Source organism: Pimephales promelas, chromosome 15, assembly GCF_988280905.1.
Source record: "Pimephales promelas chromosome 15, fPimPro1.hap1.1, whole genome shotgun sequence".
Lineage (NCBI taxonomy): Eukaryota > Metazoa > Chordata > Actinopteri > Cypriniformes > Leuciscidae > Pimephales > Pimephales promelas.
In genome coordinates this window covers 22,218,063-22,240,271 of record NC_142783.1, presented here as the reverse complement: position 1 = coordinate 22,240,271, position 22,209 = coordinate 22,218,063, and the positions used below count along the sequence as shown (strand labels likewise).

The 22,209-nt window shown below is 37.6% G+C and overlaps 1 protein-coding gene across 1 annotated transcript; it reads right to left on the bottom strand.

Annotated features, from left to right (window-relative positions):
* Nucleotides 1–301: 301 nt before the first annotated feature.
* clic4 (CLIC family member 4) lies at nucleotides 302–21,914 on the bottom strand. The gene is made up of 5 exons (XM_089120373.1): nucleotides 21,593–21,914; nucleotides 5,690–5,799; nucleotides 3,290–3,624; nucleotides 1,036–1,217; nucleotides 302–869 (listed from the first exon to the last, which is right to left on the bottom strand). The coding sequence occupies exons 1-5, from the start codon at nucleotides 21,659–21,661 to the stop codon at nucleotides 705–707; spliced, it is 861 nt and encodes a 286-aa protein (XP_088976499.1). The 5' UTR covers nucleotides 21,662–21,914; the 3' UTR covers nucleotides 302–704.
* Between the last annotated feature and the right edge of the window lie 295 nt (nucleotides 21,915–22,209).

The following is a 22,209-nucleotide window of genomic DNA, read 5'->3' as shown; positions in this document are numbered from 1 at the left end:
TCTATAGTCTCTGTTAAAGAGGCTTTTCTTTCATCCAAAGGCCACAGGTGCTACGAATTTACTACATGGTATGAAAGGTGCCATTTCTGCAAACAACTGATGACTAATGTATATGATATGAACTTCATATTTGAGTATTGAACATCACAAGTCAATATGCACTTCATTGAAATCAGTAAAGCGTCTTTTGAGACATCGGTCGGTGTGTTCAGCGGGCTACACTGCTCTCTAAAACTCTGAAAATAAACACTGGAGCTTTCAACACTGTTCAAATGCATTTAGATACAAACAAAACAAAATACAAGCTTCGAAAAAGCATTGTTTTCATATTTTAAATCCATAATAAAACAAAAGGCTGGTGAACCCACTCTGTTATTGCTACATAGTGTGGGTGAGAAAAATAGATATGCGTGAGCCACATGCTCACACGCTGTTAGCCATCGATACAACTGAGAGTATCTGGCATTTTCTGCTTTAACACTTAAACTAGGACAAAGAAAAACAGCCTTTCGGCCACACCGAAATTGTATGATATGTCCTAAAGAGCTGTAACGGAGGACGGAGAAATCATGCATTGGGTATTTACTCTAAATAAAAGAGAAGGAAAAAAGGAGTCCATAAGCTTGTTTTTTTTTTCTCTTTCTCATGTGATGAAAATTAAACAGTCCCAGCGCAGGGAGGGGAGTGGAGGAGATTTTGAGCCATTATTTGACAAGCCGTTTTGCTACGTCAGCGTAGGCGATCTCAATCTCCTTGTCGCTGGGACATGTGTTGGTGAACTCCTCACGCTTGTAGGCATTGTTCAGGTATCTCCAGATGCCCGTCATGTCTTTAGGGATCTCAAAGCCTCTGTACTTCTTTGCCACCACCTGCAAACCAAAAGAGAGAAAATTAACTGGTAAATCCTTTGGCTCATTTTGTCATGTATTATGGCACATACTGTAATAATCATAATAAAAGATCATTTAAAGCCCAAAACAATATTGTGAAATTCTCTTTAATCTGAGGTAGAGGTTGACCTGTTCGACAGGTTACCTTAACGATGTGGAGTTTGGGCAGCAGGTTGCAGTCAGCCAGAGTCATCTCTTTACCGTCTAGGAACATGCGCACAGAGGCCTTCACCTCCTCCATGCTGTTGTGGTCGATCTCGTCCGGTAGAGGAGAGCACAGGTACTCATCCAACTTCTGCAAGGTCTTCAGCAGTCCCCTTTCCAATGCTATATGTCGTCAACAACAATTAAGAGATGGTTAAGAAGACTTTTTAATGTTAATGCCAGAGATAAGCTTTTTTTTTTTAAAATAAAACATTTTTTAAAATGTTTGCCATTCACAGCAAGTGAACACTCAAAAAGAAATCTAAAGCACACGAAACTGACCATCTCAGGTGGTCCACAGTGCGGTTGACTTCCAAGCAAGCAATTTTGTGTTTAAAAGACCCTGACGTCTAGCATAAACAAGGCAAAATTTGGGCTGTCAGTGAAAATGTTATATATGTCTAACCATAGCCCAAGAATAGACACACAGGCTATGTGAAACATGTCAAAGAAATGAAACCAAACACCTTGTAATCACTGCCGACTTGCTTATATGACATACATCTCGTTAGTAATTTTGGCAAAAATGAAATGTAACTTCATTTTGATAATTGTATGCAAATTCAAGGTTATTTTGTCCAGAAGGTGAATTTATGACTATTGCTTGCTGGTTGTAACATGTATTGTGATTAATAAAAAAATACAACTTAATCATATAAATCAAATTTGTTCCTCTGATTTTCACCTTGCAGACAGACAGCCACTTTAAAGCTTTTTTTTTAAATCTGGGTTTGTTTTTCCAAATTGCAAAGACACAACAAAGAGACACAAAATATCCCAGTTCACAGTAAATTAACTAATTCACTTAATTTAATGACATAGCATTGTGTTGTAAAAAATGAAGGGCAAGTTTAAGAAATAAATATGAAAATGTAATATAATAACATAATTTAATTAACTAAATTATAAAAAAAATAGGGCTGTCAAACGATTAATCGCGATTTATCACATCCAAAATAAAAGTTTGTGTTTACATAATAGATGTGGTTGCACTGTGTATAATTATTTCATATATATATATATATATATATATATATATATAAATACACACACATGCTTGTATAGATTTTATTTTCATGTATATATATACTGTATATAGATTTATATATAATTTATATTATATATAAATATAAATATTTTATATATAAATAATATTTTTTTCTTAAATATACATGCATGTGTGTATATTTATATATATATATACAAAATAATTAAACACAGTACATATACCCACATATATTATGTAAACACAAACATTTATTCTGGATGCGATTAATCGCGATTAATCGTTTAACAGCCCTAAAAACAAAAAAAACAAAAAACAACAAAAAAACAAAAAACAAAGGATGAATAGTGATCTGCCCTCTAGAGGGAGAAAGTTCCAAAAGAGAATTGCAGTGTTTGGTTGCACTTCTACTTAGCTGCCACATAAGGGCATTATTACACTCCAGTGAAAGCTGATCCTACTTCACATACACCTAATATCAGCAGGCCACTGTAACAGGTTACCTGTTAAGCTCTAAATCTTCAAAAGTGACTAACTAACTAACTAACTAACTAAATGCAGACTAAAATACTATGGCATGTTCTGCTCTCCACGAGAGGTCTCCTAGCAATTTCTCCTGTCTGCTAGCACTGAGACAATGTTGACAGACTCCAGCTGGAATAGAGAGGCCGTTATCACCCACAGTCAACATTTCATAAGGGTGGAGACTCTTGAAGTTAGTTTATGTTCAGGGTCACTGCCAAATTGTTATTGAGCCAAAGAGTCATTGAGATTGTGCGACATTACACCAAGGCAAATTCCTAGCATATTATTCATTATGACAACAGTTCTACACCTTCTGATAAAAATGCAGCGGCTTTTACTTTGACCTAAAGTCAGTTTCATGTCAACAGTGTTTAGTTTGGAAGTTGACCTAACTATCAAATTGTGGCCCTGCCTACAGCACTAAAGTATGTAAATGAAACACTGGATCCAAGCCCTGCGTTATCTAAACTAGAGACACACACTGTTTACATGCAAAACATAAGACATGGCAACCATAACCAGGTCTAATCTATTAAACTAGAGCAATAGAAAGTATTTGTGTGGTTAAACTAAGCTTATCAAATGTGTGATCATTCCACCGACTGAACAATGTACATTTGTTAGTTTGTTTAGAGGTGAGAGAGAGTTAAATCATTCTGGTTACCCTCATTGGCATCAGGTTTGGAGTTCTTAATGAAGGCAGAGAACTTGGCAAATATATCCATCCCTGCAGTGTTGGATTCTGGGTGTCTTGCACCAAGTTTAGAGTACCTGAGTGCACAAACACACATAGAGGTAGAAGTCATATAAAACATTTTGACAGGTTGTTGACAGATGCAACACTTAAATACACAAACATACTCTCTCACTAACTTTGGAGGGCAGAGGACGTCCTCTAGGAACTCTTCGATCTTGTTGACATCTGTCTTGACCTCTCCATTATAGGTGATGAAGGGAGGGTGGGTTCCTGGGGCTAGATTCTGCAGATCAGCTGGTTTTCTACCACAAAGAAAAACATAAGTTCAACATTAATATGGCTACGTTCACACTGTCAGGTTGGCCCATTGAAACAAAACTTACAGTAGCATCTCAAATACTGTCTGTATGAACATGCAGCAGGAGTCAAGCCTGTATTCTCTTACCAGTAACCATAGCAAGGTCCATAAAACTGAAAAGTTAGCACTTTTGATATGTCAAATGCCCAATCAAGCAAATGAGTTCATCCATCAAATCTTCATTAACTACCAGCAGCTTTTATATCTTGGTGGAGAGTGGAACATTTACACCAAACTTACTGGAGCAGCTCCAGTGGAGAACAGTGACTGAAAATAACCGTGCTATGAGTGAATGGAACCATATTAAGGACTCAAATACAGGACTGGCAACCGTATTCTGTTGCTGTGTGAACGTGGCCTATGAATCTACTTCCCGTAACAATGAAATTATTTGTTTTCAAAGAGACTCTTCAGCACATCTCAACTATGTTCAGTCCATAAACCCTACGCAACTTTGCTCAAACAAATGTGAGATTAGACCAAAGCTATGGGAACTGTAGAAATGTTTTAGTATTTACCTGCAGCAGGAGGTCGGCAGAACCCAAGGACATTTAATGAATTGTTTTTCTTTAGAATACAAGGTGATAAAATCCCCTCAGGGGCTGCGTACAGTTCGGACAATAAAGGGGTTTTCCAGAGCACTCAGAACCCAACACACACTTAGCTTTGTTTTAAACTAGTATTGGTAAATAGTTACTAAAGCTAACCCTAAAAGGAATACATTTGCCTTAAAAAACAACAATGTTCTACATTAATCATTTGTTTTCCCCAAACTAGGACGTCGTCCACTGATATCCACAAATGGAGACTGTGAAATATGAAAACACTTGAGTGTTCAGGAACAGAGGGGGGTTAGGTCCCATGAGGCCTTGAAGGCAGGAACACTCTGATCTTACCAACTGCAACAACAGGAAATGACCTCACACCTCTGGCATGAGCAGAAGGAGCACCCTATCCCTCGTGCTGGCACAAAGGAAAGGGTAAGAGAGAGGGTAAAACCAGCAGCTCGAAAGAAAGAACGACCAACCGGCAGAAAGGATTAGCCTAATTTCCACGTGCATTATCAAAAATTGCATTATCAAACAAAAGTGCAGAGGCCCATTGTACTGTATGTGTGTGTGTGTGTGTGTGTGTGTGTGTGTGTGTGTGTGTATGTATGTATAACCCCAAATCAGAAAAAGTTGGGACACTTTGTAAAATGCAATAAAATCAAGAATCTGTGATTTATTCATTCTATTTAACCTTTTATTAGCTGACAAAAGTACAAAGAAACGTTTTCCAATGTTTTCACTGAATAACATAATTGTATTTTGTAAATATGAACAAATTTTGATGGCTGCAACACACCCCAAAAACTGTTGGGACAGAGACCAAATAAAAGTGAAAAGATTATCCAAATTAGATTATCCAACTATTTGGAAACAGTGCACAATGTGCAGGAGAATTAGTAATAGTTGAGGGTATCATGTTTGGGTGTAAAAGTGCTTCTCAGTCTTTTTAAGCAAAGATGGGTCATGACTCATGACTCATCACTTTGTGCCAAAAATCTTGAGAGAATTGTCAAACAATTAAAAAAAAAAAAATCACATCTCTCAATGCAAGATTGCAAAGTATTTATGCCTTTCATAATCTTCCATACATAATACTGTCACACGATTCAGGGATTCCAAAGAAATCTCAGTCTGTGTTGGGTAAGGCAGTAGACCTCTGTTGAATGTGCGTGAGCCCTCAGATGGCATTACACAAGATACCATCATGCTACTCTGTCAAATACAGCCACATGTGCTCAGGAACCATTTTGGAAATCAATCTGGTGCACTTTGAGAGCTCAAAATTAAGATCTTTAACCGGATTTAACCCATGAACTGTGCACATTGAACAAAGAAAAAGCATTGACTTGTACCTAGACATTAAAGAGGGCTCAAACATTTTTTTTAATTACATTATCATTGGTGTTTTTGGATGCCAAACAATTATTATAATAAACAAAGTTCTATAAAAACACGCACCTCTTAAGGTCCACAGTGGTTACATTGAAGACCACACCCTTTAGCCACAGGATCATAAAGAGACGCTGAGAAAATGGACAATTGCCGATGCTCTCTCCATCACTGCCCGCCTGAAAGAGAAAGAAAAATGTGTAAGTCGGACTTCAGAAAAACATATAAAATAACTCACCAAAACTGTCATTATTCCAATGAGTTGCTGAGCAGTGAACATTTTGCAATCACAGGGTCATTATTGTACAACTCTGTACCAGAGAAACCAACTAAACCACAACAAGAATTTTAACCGTTAAACAATCAGCTCCATGTTACTGAGATGTATTTGATAGGAAGACTCACTTTAAACCAGCTTCCAACACACAAAACCTACATTAAGAGCAGAGGGCAAACATGTTGTCCTTTTCCAGAATTAAAAAAAAAAAAAAAAAAAAAAAATGTGTTTTAACCCAGTGGATGGCAAGAGCTACAACATTCTAACATAGTGCCCTTTCAATACCGAAGAGACCTTCCAAAACCTTCAAAGTCCTGATTATGTGCAGACAAACTTAACTATACAGACTACATCTATGTATACTAGAGATGCACCAATGTATCGGCTGATTTGATTAATTCACATCCATTGGCATATAGGCTATAGAATGAAAAAGGTTGATCTAACAAACTGATGGTTTATTAATTAACTGCGTGAAGGCACATAGTTGTATATGTCTGTTGCATTATCCAAGATTGTTATCTCATATTCCTCCTGCGTTGCTGTCTGCATTTAAACACAAGAAAAGAAAAATCACTCACTAACCTTGACTAAATAACTTTTGTTAATTTTATAAGGATTAATGTATAGGGTTCTATGATTTTCGCGATGCGGAAAACGTGGACTGAATCCAGTCATTAAAACGAAATTGAAAAAGTCCATGACATTCCACATTATACAGTAAAAGTTGTAAAAAAGTTAAATATTAAGCGGCAAAAAGATTATTTTCATATGAATCCTGCACTGTGTGAATGAATTTCAGTGTGTGAATGTTTCATTCCCTCACAGTCACACACGACACTCACTGTATTTTCAGCCTCTGCTGCCTCACTATATGAGAACACGAATGCATGAACTTCATCTCCACTTTTACCATTTCATTTGACAAAGTCTATTGTCACGGTCATATCATAAACAGACAGAAACTCAAAGGTCTTCATGGCAACCCATCAAAATAAAGGTTCAGTTTAATTAATTGTGACAGAAATATATTACTGTTGGACAATATAATTTAGCTATGTCTTAATGTAATAGAGTATGTATTTAATTTATACAGTGAAGAGAATATGCAGTATTATGTTACATTTGTTTACTTTATTTATGCACCTGGAAACTGCTAAATCTACCTAAAAGGTACTGTTTACTTCATATATCTTTATTTTGTTGTGCATTTTTGTTAGCCTGCTGAATGTTAAATTGATCCAATCCATGTTCATTAAAAGTTTTTTGATGAATGCATACAGAATATTTATACTGAGAGGAAAAATAATAGCAGTATAGCAATAATAGCCAACTGAGAACATAATTTGACTGCACATATGATTTTATGTGTTTCTTTATTTGCTAATGAGAGAAATGAGTGCCATTTAAAAAAAAATAAAGCATGGTTATATGCGCCATGTTAAGGAATGCTTTAACAATGTATTTTCTGGCATTTATTATACCAATAAATCTTAACCTCAAATATTCAGATATAACGAGTGTATGTGTGAACATTTTTAAAAGACATGAATTCCACAGTGGAGATATCACCTAAAGAGCCCAGCCTACTCCTCCACATTTCTCGGCTGAATACCACACTAAGTGTGAACTCCAACACACAACAGACCTTCGTGTTTTCTTTCTATCTCTCCTTTAGTCCACCGCTAATCTCCAGAAACAAGATGTGTATGATTCAGAGCACAGAGATGTTCCTGTGTGCTTCAGCAATTTAGATTCAGCTAACTATACAATGAGCGAACAGCAGTGATGTATGTCTCAAGACCACTTTTACGTGGTCTCGGTCTTGTCACGGCCTTGACTGTCCTTGGACTTGGTCTCGGACCTCTCGGTCTTGACTAGGTCTTGCTGTCTCAGACCAACATAGTGGTCGGGGGATTCAGCGATACAATACTACAATATCCACAACGGATTGAAGCACGCATCCCGAGTGAATACAGTGCCGTGTGCGCGAGCCACACGAGAAAACACCGTATCCGTGCCACTGATTGCAGCAGCAACGAGCACTTTGAACACTTGATTTTAACACATATCATGTACAGCTTTTGAAGAATTAATATTTAGTAAAACACATCAGTGACATGATGGGTTTTAACTTCATTCAGGAGATTTTTTTTGGGTAACTGCACAACTGACAGATGATGTGTCACCGCCAACGGTGTGTGTGTGTGTGTAACCATAGCGTTGTTGTGCCGCTTGATTAATTTTTTTCTGAATTCTTTGAACAAAAGTTCAAAAGAACATTATTTCTCTGAAATAAAATTATTTTGCACCATTATAGGCCTAAATGTTTTACTGCCACTTTAGATTAATTTAATTTAACTTGTACTTGCTGAATAAAAGTTTTTTTGTTTTGTTTTTTATAAATACACACACACTAACCCCAAACTTTGGACATTATTGTATATCCTTCGTGTACTGGGTGATTATCTCAGAATTTTTGCAATGTCTTAAAAGGATTTCTAAAAATATTTGAAATAATTTTAACAGGCTATTTATCATAAATAGTTTGCTGTATACATTTATGTTTTTCTATAACGCCTGTATTAAAATCAATTGAGTCGAGTTTCCTGCGCATTTCATGAAAGCCTTAGGTGTTACTAATTAGTCATGTATGAGTTTTTAATTACTGTTAGGATGCTGCCTCATAAGGCAGTAAGAAGAGACTGGGAGTATTAGCTAGATGAAATCACCATCATTTATTGAATAAAAACCCATTGCGTACAATTTCAGGAAGGCATTACGCAATCATAAATTGTCTGTTCTGAATTCTAGCACGCTCTCAGTTCAATAAGCCACACAGAGCAGCACTGATATCTGAATCAGCTTTTATTCTTCAGCAGTGTATTGTTGTTAGCTCTCTTGTTATCTAGTTTTGCATGTTGAAAAGAATCCAGCAGTCCAATAAACAACAGAAGACTTTGTTCTAGAGAGTTCTCTCTCTCGCTCATTCTCTCTCTCTCTCTCTTTCATTCATCCTCCATCTCTCTCCTGTCCAGACACCCTGCTGGTATCTCTTGTTCATACACTTTCACTCTCTGTGTGGTGAACAAAAGCTTTACTTTTGTTCAGTGCTCAATTGTGGCAGGTCCTTCTCCTGCAGACTCGGGGTTCATTTTGAGCAGTTTATTTTGTTAAAAACAGACAGATAAAGTCGGAATTGCTGCCACTTTCACATACATTAATCAGCTCACATATTCAACACAAACCCTGATTGATCAGAGAGGGGGGTAAGAGATTTAATGGCTCAAAATGATTACGTGATTCCTGGAGGCTTTCCTGTAGCTCAAACAGTAGAGCATTGGCGCTTGCAACGCCAAGGTCATGGGTTCGTTTTCCAGGGAACTGATAAGAATGTAAATGTGTACTTGAAATGCAATATAAGTTGCTTTGGATAAAAGCGTCTGCCAAATGCATAAATGTAAATGGATTCTGCCCAATGAAAGATACTTTGAGAGGAAACAGGAAGAGTATATGGACAGGACAGGACAACGGTTTCCATAGAGACACAAATGTTCTGTCTGTCCTGTGGAGTTCAGTCTATCAGGGCTGGCAATTGACTATATAAAACAACCTGTTACACAAACTACAACACTACAAATTTGGGTTATGAAGAAAAACATTAAAATCACAGCTCATTTGCTTTGTGTGTCTAAAACCTTCAGCAGAAATAAAGTAAAGATTTAAGTGCAATCCTTAATGTGTTTAAATTTATGAGAATCATCCTCGTGTGAGGGACTCCATCCTAAAATTTAAAAGGCAGCTATAAACAACACATTAAATTAATATTATAAATCTAAAGATTAGTTTCTATTAAAGTTACTTATTATATTTTTTCTACTATAGTAATATTATTTATTTGTTTAAATTTAATCTAATTAAATAGATTAATAACTAATGTAAAATATTTTATTCATTTATTAAATAATCTATTTTTTATTGTAATATTTAATTAAAAACATTATCAATATTTCAACATTATCAATGTTGAAAACCGAACAGTAAGTTGTGCAGCTTAATATTTTTATGGAAACTGTTACATTTCTTTCTTTTTTTAAGGATAATTAGAAAGTTCGAAAGAACAGCATTTAGGCTATTTGAACAAGAAATAACTTTATCAATTTATCTATTTATTTTCAAATGCCTTTGATGTCACTTTTGATCAATTTAATCCATCCTTGACAAATAAAAATATCTTACTCAACGTTTAGATAACTTTTGATACAAAAATTAGAAATAAGAAGATTAATATAATTTATGTATGCCTTCTTGTTCTCTTGATATCACAGATAAAATATCAAAGGAATCCTGTGTGAATGATCATGATTGGGGAATGACAGAAGAAACAGAAATCCAGTGATAGGAAATGTAATGATTAAAAAAAATAAATAAATAAAAACATCTCAAGTCATATCTTGTCTGCAAACATCAGGATATTAGAGGGCCTGAAATCATTATGGCTCTGTTTTTTTTTTTAAAGACAAAACCATTCAAATTTTGAAGGAAGTCAAATAAATTATTAAATCAGGCCACAAACAGAGGATAGTGTCAGTCCAATCAGTTTTCTTGTTGCAGTACCAGTAATGGCCTGCAGGTCACCACAGCTGTGGATTCCCCAGGGTGTGTTCTCTACTCATCTGCTCCATTCATCACAACAGAGAGCAAACAGACTTTCCACTCACAGAGGTTTAATAACAAGACCAATTGTTGGTATTAATGAAGGATGTAGAGAGAACAATCACTCAAAAGGACGCCTGCCATTGATGTCCTTACAGAATTTTATTTAAAAGAATCTAAATTTAATGTTATAAACCAACTCCAGGTGCTTTTCATTCTAATAAAAAAAAACATATTAAAGGTTCTCTAAGCGATGTGGGGCCAAAACATTTTGTCACATACATCAAACGTCTCCTCACTATCGGCTAGCTGCCTGTCCCCTAAACACACTGTAAAAAAACGCGGTCTCTGTAGACACCACAGGCTCCACAAACGGCAACAAAAACAATCATGTCTCACCCGGACCACGAAACCTAACAAACAGTGTTCCAGCCAATCACTAGCAAGAAGTATTTGAGGGTGGGTCTGGGGGGTAGTGCGCGTGCACATGAAGGGGGTGTGTGTGTGAAGGAGAGACTCATAGAAGCATCAGAGGGAAGTTTGAAAAATGGCTGACACACGACCAAAGAGACGTCGTTCTGAAGAACAAATTAAAAAGAAGGAGTCGGATAAAGAACGTGCTCTGTTTTTGCTGGACAGGTGGGTAACGTTAAATTGACGCTTATGTTCGCCAAACCCACACAAGGATATAATTAGCTAGAACTATGCACGTTCACAATTATTTCAGGAAGCACGGAAGGGAGGGGGAGATGAGATGCGGAGGAGGGAGGGTCTAGCTAGCCTCCGATTTGTTTGAAAATATTCTGAACGTCAACACCCAGGATCGCTGAGAGAACCTTTAACTAACTATGTCAAACCCTTCATAGTAAAGCAACAAGACAAGACAAGCATGAACAAAAAAGAGCAACAGGTGGGCTTTCACAAGCTTGAGAGGATTCTCTCCCGTTAACTTAAACACCCCTCCTGTCTTCATCCCCCTTTTTTACTCTTCCTCTTCTCTTTCCTCCCCTTCTGCAAGGCCTCTGAGGATGGTGGGGAGGGGAGCAGAATATATTCCAGAAATGTCCGGCATGGGCTGTTGTGAGAGGGTTTTGTTTAGGTTTTGCGATGTCGACAGAGGGCAAGCATTTCCTCTGAGACAGCTGCTCACTCATCTAATCTTTATTAAAACGCATTCTATTTGACTAAAATAAGCAACAGCTACACAACACACTACTACTCACACCTCAAGACACATGAACATCTGTGCTGCATGTTTTAAATCTGTCAGTTTTGAACAGAACTGACGTTGTTTCCTTAAAATCGGAATGGTCCAAATGACCTTTGAAAGAGGCACATGGTCAAAAATGAAGAGCAGCAGTGTGTTTGCATCTCTGTTTTCCATAGATGTTCTCTATAAACATCTCTCCATTCAAGGAGGTCTAGCTCACTCTCTGATCCATATGGACGACTCTCCAAACACAAACAGAGGCCTTTTGTTCAACACCTCTTAAAAACACATTGGGTGCATCCAAAAGAAAAGAGGGAAAAAACAGATGGCAGTCTGAGGACGTAAAAAGACAGGCTGTTTACCTTATATGGCAACGCCAAAACCTCTAAAACAGGAAGCGTATACTTTTTTAAAAATTAAATTAATTAATACACCCAATCAAAGACAGATAATAAAAGACTATTTGCTGCTTTTCCGTTTTAAACTTCCCAACTCTTTATCCACTTTGCTGCTGAAGTTTTTTTTTTAATTCAGTGAATCAGTTTAAAAAACTGATTGTCAGATTGTAGTAAAGACGGTTTTCTGGATAATTAAAAAAATAATTTGTAATTTTTTAAAATAAAAATATACACATAGGCTACTGTTGCAGACTGATCTCATGAAGTAGCGTGTGTATGACTCGCCAATTCGTATATCCATTTTTGGCATGCTTTCAAGACGCATAATCGCTTTTCAGCGTGTTTATGAATGCCGTTGACTTAACGTTATTACTGTATAAATAAATATATGACTTACCTCAACCCCGTCCCTAAACCTAACCGTCACTGGGGTTAATGGCATTTATGACTGTTCCCTTACCATCCTAGAAAAAAAAAAAAAAAGATCGCTCCCCAGATGTAGATCTACAGTACATTTTGCTTCGTTTTGCGCGGACATTTGACGGCGTGTACAGACACGCGGAATCACTCGGACGTTAATGGCGTAGACGCGGATACACGCGGATAGCTCAAAATGCGTAGAGATAACACGCCACTTGACTCGAAAGAACTTGACTTGAATAGTTGATTTTTGGAAGTTGGAAAAGTCTGCCTTCATTTATTTGATCCAAAAAAAAGTGAAGTAGTAATATTGTGGAAAAGTTTGTAAAAAAGAAACAGCATTTAGTAATTATGATAGTCTTCTTTAAATCCCCATTTCTCAGGTACCATTAAAAGGTATCTAGATGTATGTTTTCAACTATATCACCCAAAAACCTAGTTCATCATCACTATGTTCCCTGCTTTTGCTTTCAGTTGCATTATGCCACATTCTCTCACAGGTAAATACTAACTTAATAAGCTGTGCAACACTGTCAGGGACAGATTGAAGGATTTGAACTCCCTAAAGAAGCAGCACACATAGCTACAGCTGTCCAGTGGAGACAGTGAGTCATGATGCAGTAGCTGGTAAGTGTGTCATCGTCTCCATCTGATCTACGCTCTCATCTCTTCCAGCACAGCTCTAAAGACGTCAGAGGGCAACTCAATCTGAATGCAAGAAGGTGGAGTGTCTCTCTCTCTTATATAATATTTCACTATATTAGTGAAGACACTGCATAATGTCAGTAAAATGTCCTCAGTGTCATTTTTCATAATATTTCACTTTACAAGTGTGGACATTTGGCCCTCACAAGAAACCTGTACACCCATACACACTCCTGCCCTCTATTTCAGCCTCCCTTGTTAGGTCACACTGTGAGATTCCCACAGGACAGAAATGTGTGTGTGGAGGTGGGGCCGAGGGGAAGTGCCCAGCAGACTAAATTTAGAACTCCAAACAGCCAAACTCTTCACAATCACAATGTGCTCATTCTCCAGCCCCTGTGCACAATCTGACCATGGTGTTACCTTATAAGGAAGGAAAGAAAAGGGAAGGAGAAAGAAGAAAAAATAAGACATACAGAGTGAAAGAAGGATTTCCAATTACAGAGAAACAGATTGAGTCACATACATTTTCCAAATGATGTTTGCATCAGGAAAACTATGATTTTATGTACTGATATATGGATGGTATTGGGACCCCTTTTGGGTGGGAAGAAGTCATAGTCTCTTACAAAGTTTCTATTCAGACTCCAGGGGGAAACGGTATCACGGTTTAGACAAGTATTTTAACATTGTGGAATAAGATTTTCCAATAAGTTAGAATGATTTCTGAAGGATCATGCGACACTGAAGACTGGAGTAATATGCCTAATGATGAACAATTGGTTTGTGACAATTACATTTTACTTATTTTAAATTTTTATATTTTTTTTCAAAATCAATATTGTGAAACACGACATAACCTACCCCGTTTACGTGAAAGTGGTCAAACAAAATCACTATATATATATATATATATATATACACACATACACATACACAAACATATGTATATATATATATATATATATATATGAAGAGTTCAGATGCAAAAGCCTCTAAATGCCATTTGAAATTTTCTTCTAAAATGACCATTTTTATCAAGCTTGTATATTTAAGTTCAGTAATTTCACTTAAATTACAATTAATAGGTAATCTTCATTGCCATTTAAGTGAAATTACTGAACTTAAATATACAAGCTTGATAAAAATGATCATTTTAGAAGAAAATTTCAAATGGCATTTAGAGGCTTTTGCATCTGAACTCTTCATATACACACACATGTATGTAGTTTGAATTCTGCCTGTTTCCAGATTCCATGCAGGTCTCACGTACGCTACGAAGTCAGTGCAAACATTCCCAAAACAGCAGACCACATACTGATGACTCACAGCCACGCTCCCAGCCTGTCATTGGTCACCAACAGCACACACACACAGACACACACACACACACACACACACACAACGGAGACATGCAGAGTCTCATCTGACCTACACCACTGGTTACACAGTGTTGCACCAGCTGAATAAACAAGTGTTTTTCAAATGAACAAAAACATGGAGATCACTTTCTTTAGGAGAAGAGAGATGATCAGCTGTGAGACAAGACTAAATGCATGCAAATCCATGCCAGAATCCAAAATGAGCTATATTACACCATTCAGAGTCAAATCCCTCCTGCTAGATTCGAACCTGGTCAAATTTGCCTACATTTAACATTTAAAATAAAATTCAAATACTAGTGATGTTACAGGAGTCATAGTACAGTCCCACCCAATGTGTCATTATGGCACAGGTCACAGGAGATCCACACAATCCTGTTCAAGGCCTGTGAGAAAATCAGAGCCAGGCAGTGCTGCTGATACAGCTTTTATGCTACTGAACTCACAGGCATATGCTTGTTACACATGGTGGCAAAAGGCTGTCACACGCCAACACAAAGTTACCTCAACTAAGAGTGTGCGTTTCACAGAGAGAGAGAGAGAGAGAGAGAGGGAAAGAGAGGGAGAGAGAGAGACAGAAACAGCTGAGAAAACAATATGCGGCAAACATCTTCCCATACTTTGTCTCGAGACAACCACAAATATTAGTACTGTAATTTCGTAAAATATATATATATTTTTTTTAAATCAAAAATCATTCATGAAAAACCCCCATTACTTTTCTTCCCTAAACCGTGTAAACTATAAACTATAAACTATAAACATTCCCAGCAGTATACTAAACACAAACCTCCTTGTGTACTCTGACTCGCATATTCTTTCAGCTCCAATAAAGGAGGAGTGACTGACATGACAAACTTTTTATTGGTTTGAAAATAAAAGGACATGCCCACACAGAACCAAAGGGACGCAAATGAGCTCCAAACAAACGGATGAAACTTCATCATGAAGGCTCACTATCCTGAGATGACTGCAATGCAGCTTTCTAGACATGAACCGTCTGTTAACGTGACTGGCTGAAGGACAGAAAGAGAGAGAGAGAGAGAGAGAGAGAGAGAGAGAGTTTTGTATTTTCAGTCTGTTTGGTAAGGACAGATCTCATGCAGTGAAAGCATTTGACTCAGGTGCAAATAGAGCCCTAAAGGCCAAGAATGTGGACTCCAACACACAAACTTTCTCCGATCAGAAAACAGACACGCTGGTGTTCTCACCAATCTTTTGGAGCATTTAAATGTCTTTCTTTAGGCTATACAAGTTCCCATCTTGGCAGCAGATAAAAGACTGAATTGCATATTTAACCATCATTAAAAAGACTGATCACTAGTTCGGGTTAAAAATGGAAGCTGTGAGAGATGAAAGGACACTCTGAGCTGTCCCATAATCCTTCTCTAAAACGCTTGAGGGTTCAACAGATATGTCACTGTCTACAGCACAGCAGATCTGAGCCTATGAATGCAGGGCTAATCCAGACTAACTTTTTTTCACTAGGAGCACAGTGGCCCTCAACTGAAAATTTTAGGGGCACAACCAGAAAATTTAGGAGCACACACTGTAAATCAACATACTAACCAAATATTCACATTTATACTAATTAAATGTCCAGTGTATTACTAATAAATACTACTGATACTAGATGCAGAAATTACAATACCTTTGCACTCTGATTTAACATTACAACCTCTTGTCTTCTGAAAGAAACCAGTGGAGTTGCTTTTTGATTTATTACATGTCAGCGCATACCTTGAGGCTAAGATTGTGTTTAACTAGCATATTGTGTTTAAAAGTGCCTGCACTGTCTGCAAACTCCGTGTTCCCTGCAGTTATGGGATAGCGACTGCAACATTCGCAGTTCAAGGAATTCATCTCCTTACTGTACTACCTTAACCAGCTGAATTCTCGCAGCCAGTCTTCATGAAAATGGTTTGCCATTTTTCGCCACAAAAACCTCTCACTCTGAATCATCTTCCAACTGTGACACTGTACTATGGCTGCAACGTTTTAAATAGCTCACGGTTCAGTTTGTATCACGGTTTCGGTATGATTTGGTATATGTGCTCAGTTAAAAAAAGACTACTGTCAAATAAAATAAAGAAAAGATGAACAAATAACCTAACCACAAGCAAAAGCATAAATAAATACAACAGAGCAAATATACTAACAGAATAAACAATGCTTTCAGATAGGTCTAACATTAGTTTTAAGGTACAGAAACTGAATAAAATATTCAAATGGTAAAATAACGTTGCATATTTGACCATATAAATTAAATATTATTCCTTATCACAGTTACAAAAGCTAATTATTCAATTCAGAGCTGATTCAGTAGGCGTACACGATACAGTGAGTGTCTATCTTGAATAGTTTAGTTTAAACACCGATGGTAACGCCTGCAGTTTAGGTCTCGATCGCCGTCAATTCCCAGGTGATGACAGGTCATTTTCGAGCATTTGGCACTCACATTGAACAGTGTTAACAAAGAGTAATCGTTTTTTTGATTCTCGCTGTTGTAATGTATTATTTGGGAAACCAGCAAGTGGCTTTAACTAGCACACTAGCCGCAGGAAGAACGAGTCAATAGTTAATTTACTATAATAGTCAATAGCTTGTTAGGTTATCTCCGTCTCCTTCCCAAAAACGTTTAAACGCGCGCTTGAGTATCGACCCTCCCCCTCCACACATTAGCCACTTACAGTGGCCATTCCCTATTCTTCTCACACTCATTGGCCTAACACACATTCCGGATTCATTGATAAGCCCCTTCCACGTTTAACATGTAAAAAAATAAATAAATAAATTTGGTCGCAGTCTGGAGCCCTGGAATGCCTCATGAATATCAAAAAAGGTTAAAGGAAACATTTCACAAGACAGACTCAGAATATCTTGTTTATTGCATAAAGATCAATGATTCCTTTAAAAACTCATACGAAGATAGAAACATGAGGTCAAACTATGTCATTAAGTGATTAAACTATAACTCTTTAGTTTGAGCTGATGTTAGCGATTGTTCCCTGCAGACTGCAATCAAACAAGAGGCAAAACACACTGAAGTCATCTGACTCCACATGCAGCCTAAACAATAATTAATCTAAAGAGCCAATCAAAGCAGAACAAGGGTTACTGTGGTTGCATCATCAGCACCTGGACTGTGTAAAGCACCTGAGTGACAGTGTCCTTCTACAAAGTAAACATCACCACCGTCACATGGTGATCTGGCTCATTTTCAAGAGCCATCAACTCCATGTGCACACTGAGGTAGAGGATTGGGTAGATCATAAATTATTATAAATTGTAAAGAAAATGTGAATGAAACTCACACTGCTTACATAAAAATGCTATAGGGTGATGTTGGTGGTTGCTTAAGGGTGTGTTCACACTTAGCATGTTTGGTTAGATTAAAACAAACTCTGGTGCGATTGCTCTGTTAGTGTGGTTCATTTGAATAAATGTGAACGCTGAACTCAGACTACCTCCTTCAGGTAGTTTCGGGTTCGGTACCTCGGTGCGCTCCCAGGTCAGGTCCGCATGACAGCTCAACATTATCGATTTTCCAAGCGAGCCGTGCCCCATTCTGAACTAAACTGCCAGTGTAAAAACACCCATATGAACGCAAAAAGGACCAAAGACATGTAAATGAACCAAGAACGGGTAGTGACGTCACAAAATGCGACCCTAAAAAGGACAGAACGCTTAAGCATGCCCGTTTTTCCCATCACAGTTTGGTACAGGCATCAGAACTGCGTCTTCGCAGCAAATCTTCGTTTGCTGGATGGAGTGGAGGAATTCTTGCCACTGTTTTGACTCCTTTACGAACTTTTTAAGCTCTTCACACGCATATGTAGGCTATGCACACACAACGAGCGCAATTATCCAAGCACACAGCATTGTTTTCGATGTTCGTAAGTTCCATCTCGAAATATATGCCATAAAAGGCGACCAATCAGGTTGCGAACGTATACCTATACCTTTAAATTCAGTGTTAAAAATGCCACTGTAAATGCTAAGCGGACCAGGACAATGGCTACATCTAAATTTTCTGCTCTAAATATCGGTAATTTATCACACTTTTAGATGTTAAAGTCTGACATCTCATAACCATGCAAATCCTTCCGCCGTCCAAGGCTTCATTACTGCTGCATCATACTACCAGATTCAACCACACAAGAAGTCTGTTCAGAGCCCTTTTAAAACGCTTTGTATACTAACACATGCTGCAGTGTGCTTTAATGGTGATCAAAGCAAAAATGCATAGTAAAGATGACCAGCAGGTGCAGCTGTACAGAGGGAGGGAGGGAGGGAGGGAGGGAGGGAGGGAGGGAGATGACTGCATTATCAGCTGCTAGCAGGGGCACGGTTTGCTTGGTGTCTATGGCAACAAAGGGGCTGGTCCTGCTGTGATGTTGTGTAGTAAAAAAAGGTGGAACAAAGACACATGATTACATACATGCGGTTAATTATGAATGAGAGGGACATAAAATGAAAGAAAGTGAGGGAAAGAGGTCAGTTATCTGTTGCAGTGTGTGCACTTTCAAACAAATAAAACTAAACTCTCTTTACCCAGGCGCTATAGAAACAAACACACAAGCGTCACTGACGCTCATCTGATAACAGCAGACTCTGTCATTGCTGAAAGAGGGAGACCAGCGGTCTTTCTTCGTGCTGTTCCACATCAAAACCACAACAGCAGAATTGTTTTAGCACTGCTCATGTGCTAATTTTGGATGCTGCTGATTTACTATGTCATTATCACATAGTGTGGTCACTGATAACCCCGATCATAAAATCGCATCACATCACTGAGAATTACATTGTTATCAGACCAATATCAAGCACTTAATACATGACACATCACAACAAGATACTGAAGAATATTCTTAAAAAGGCATTAGGAAGAGAAAAAAATGGTCAATTTACATTTTATGAAATAAAAACGGTGGTTTTATGACTTTAAAAAAAGCCATTTAAAATGAGAATGACCCTATATATATTATTTTTAAAGTGCCCCTATTTGGCTATTTTTTTTTTAATTGTATTATGTTTTGGGGGTCCTACAAAGGTTGCATGCATCAAAGGTAAATTTTTTTTTTAATTTTCTCAATCTTTTCACCCATAGACTGTGGGGTTACGGAAGTTCTCACCTACCTTCAATTTTTGGCTTCAATATCTTGTGGAAAAGGTTTTCCCCTAGCGTAAGATATTACGCAGTACTTTTACCCTCTTCTAGAAAGAACCAAGGTTATGTTAGTACAATTTTACGAGTTTTATGGTAAAAAAACAAAAAAAAACATATTTTTTTAATATATTAATAATAATTTTAAATATTAATAGGCTTTTGGATTTGTCTCACTTATTATTATTGGATTTGTTTCAAAAGGAAATATACAAATATAGTAAAGAAAAAAAACTCTCTGTATTTAAAATATGAGTCTGTTCTAATGTTCAGCAGGGTCACTTCGCAACTTCTCGAAAAGAGCTGACCTATACAAGTGTCTTCTATTGTGACAAACTGCAGCAATGTTCATTGAATTATTAATTACAGTCCATTTAATGCAGCAGGGGCATCCTTTAATTAAAGCCTTGGGAATCATAAACTTCTGGTCAGCGTTTTCAAGACTGAAATCCAAAGTCCTTAGCTTTAATGCACTAGTAGTTTAGTAACCATGCAGTTCAGAGAGGAGAGCTTGTGTTGCACATTTCCAAACAGACATCAGACCCCAAATATCCAAAGTTAGGAGCCCCCTCCTCTTTCTGTAAATCCCTCCCCTCCTCCACTTCCCTTCTCTCCCTCCTTTCAGTCTTTCAGGAGTTTTCCCGCTCTGCCGGGCAGAAGGCTTTCAGAGGGAAAGAAAAGAAGAGAAAAGCAAGGGAAAGAAAGAGGACAGCAGGGTTCCCTGCAGTGGAGAGGAATTCGAATAATTCAAGTTTGATTACTCTGAGATCCAGAGGAGGACTGGATTCTTTCTATTCAGTTTATATTGGAACCAATGTCTTGAGAAACAAACCAACAATAAATAGATCCTAACACCATCTCTGGTTACATTCAACAGATATGACCGATTCCTGTGTGTGGAGTTAAAATATGACACCGTTATGAAAGAAAACATTGAAAAACAATGTTGAAGTAGATGAAGAAAGGCGAGTTTTATCTGTTCCATTCAAATGGTTTCACATACTACTGCGCTATGTACAGCACTTTGGTCAGCGTGAGCTGCTTTAAATGTGCTATAGAAATAAACCTTTACTTACTTACTTACTTTACATACAAACACAGTGCCCTTACTTAACAGACATATCTTGAACTCTAACACAGAATTTGGGATCTTTTGGCTCTGTTTATCAAGCCTGGGTTACTCAGTATCCTGTACCGGACGGATTTCCTGCAGTCGGGATTAGGAACTGCAGATGTGCATTGTTTCTAACGCAACCTCTCCTCAAACCCACGTGCTTTGTGCATTTAGCTGAGGGAGAAAACTCTTAGCCCTTTATTTATGTCACATATAATCATAAAAATATGAAAGAAACAGCATATAGTCCGATAGCGAGTGATATTGAGAAAACGTCTCCACCCATTTGACATTCACATGGACACACAGTGTCATCATTCAGTCTTACTGTAAAACACAATGGCTGAATCATATTTCTGCCATCGTTATGGATATACTACAGGTTAAGGGATTGTGAATTAAAAAATGAAAAATTATGAAAAAAGAATTATTAATCAAATGATAGCAAAGCATGTGGGTTTGGAAGGGTCACATTAGAGACTGACAGTCTCGCCATTCCCTTTCAACGCTTTTTTTTCCCATATAATAAAAGTAAAAGGTGACAAAGGGTTTCGTTCTGCACAGCATCTCGTTTGTATTCACAAAAGAAAGTCCTTTGGGTGAGTATATAATGAAAAAAAGATGCATTTTTAGGTACACTATCCCTTTAATCTCTAACGTTACTTAAATGATTGGAGTTTCTTGGTCAGACTATTGGTCTTACCTTCACAAAAAGCTCGATGACGGCTTCGTTATCCCCCTTCACACCGTTTTGAGGTACCGAGAGAGACATCCCGAACTTCTGCCTTTATACGGACACGTTCACAAAAACAAACCTCGATTTCTTCACCTTGGCACAAAAAGTTTTCCTTTCACGCCTCCCTCTTTCTCGAACCGAGTTTTTCGAACACAATATCACTATTGTGTTTTTTCGCAACCGAAATACAGAGAGTCCGATAAAATCAAGTACGTAAATGAGCTTTTCCACGAGACTCTACTAAGTTACCTAGAAACACATCACTGAAAAAAACCCGACAGAGTCCGCTATGTCTCCTCCTCAACTGCTCTCAGGATGGCGACGAAGAAGGGAAAAAAATCAACGGGAGTATGTAAGGCGGTGATGTCATGCGCAGTGGACTGAACGGGCGCGAGCCGAATCGGTACCGTGACGCGTGCACAAGAACTAGAGCTTCCTGAATTTTTTTTTCTGCTAAATTTATTTAGAAAAATAATCTACCTTTGATTTTAACTCTCATATATTTTTACAGAGAAAGCTTTTGACAGCACAGATAATAGAAAAGTAAATCAGTTTCTGCTAACGAGTTTACCTTGTATGTAAGC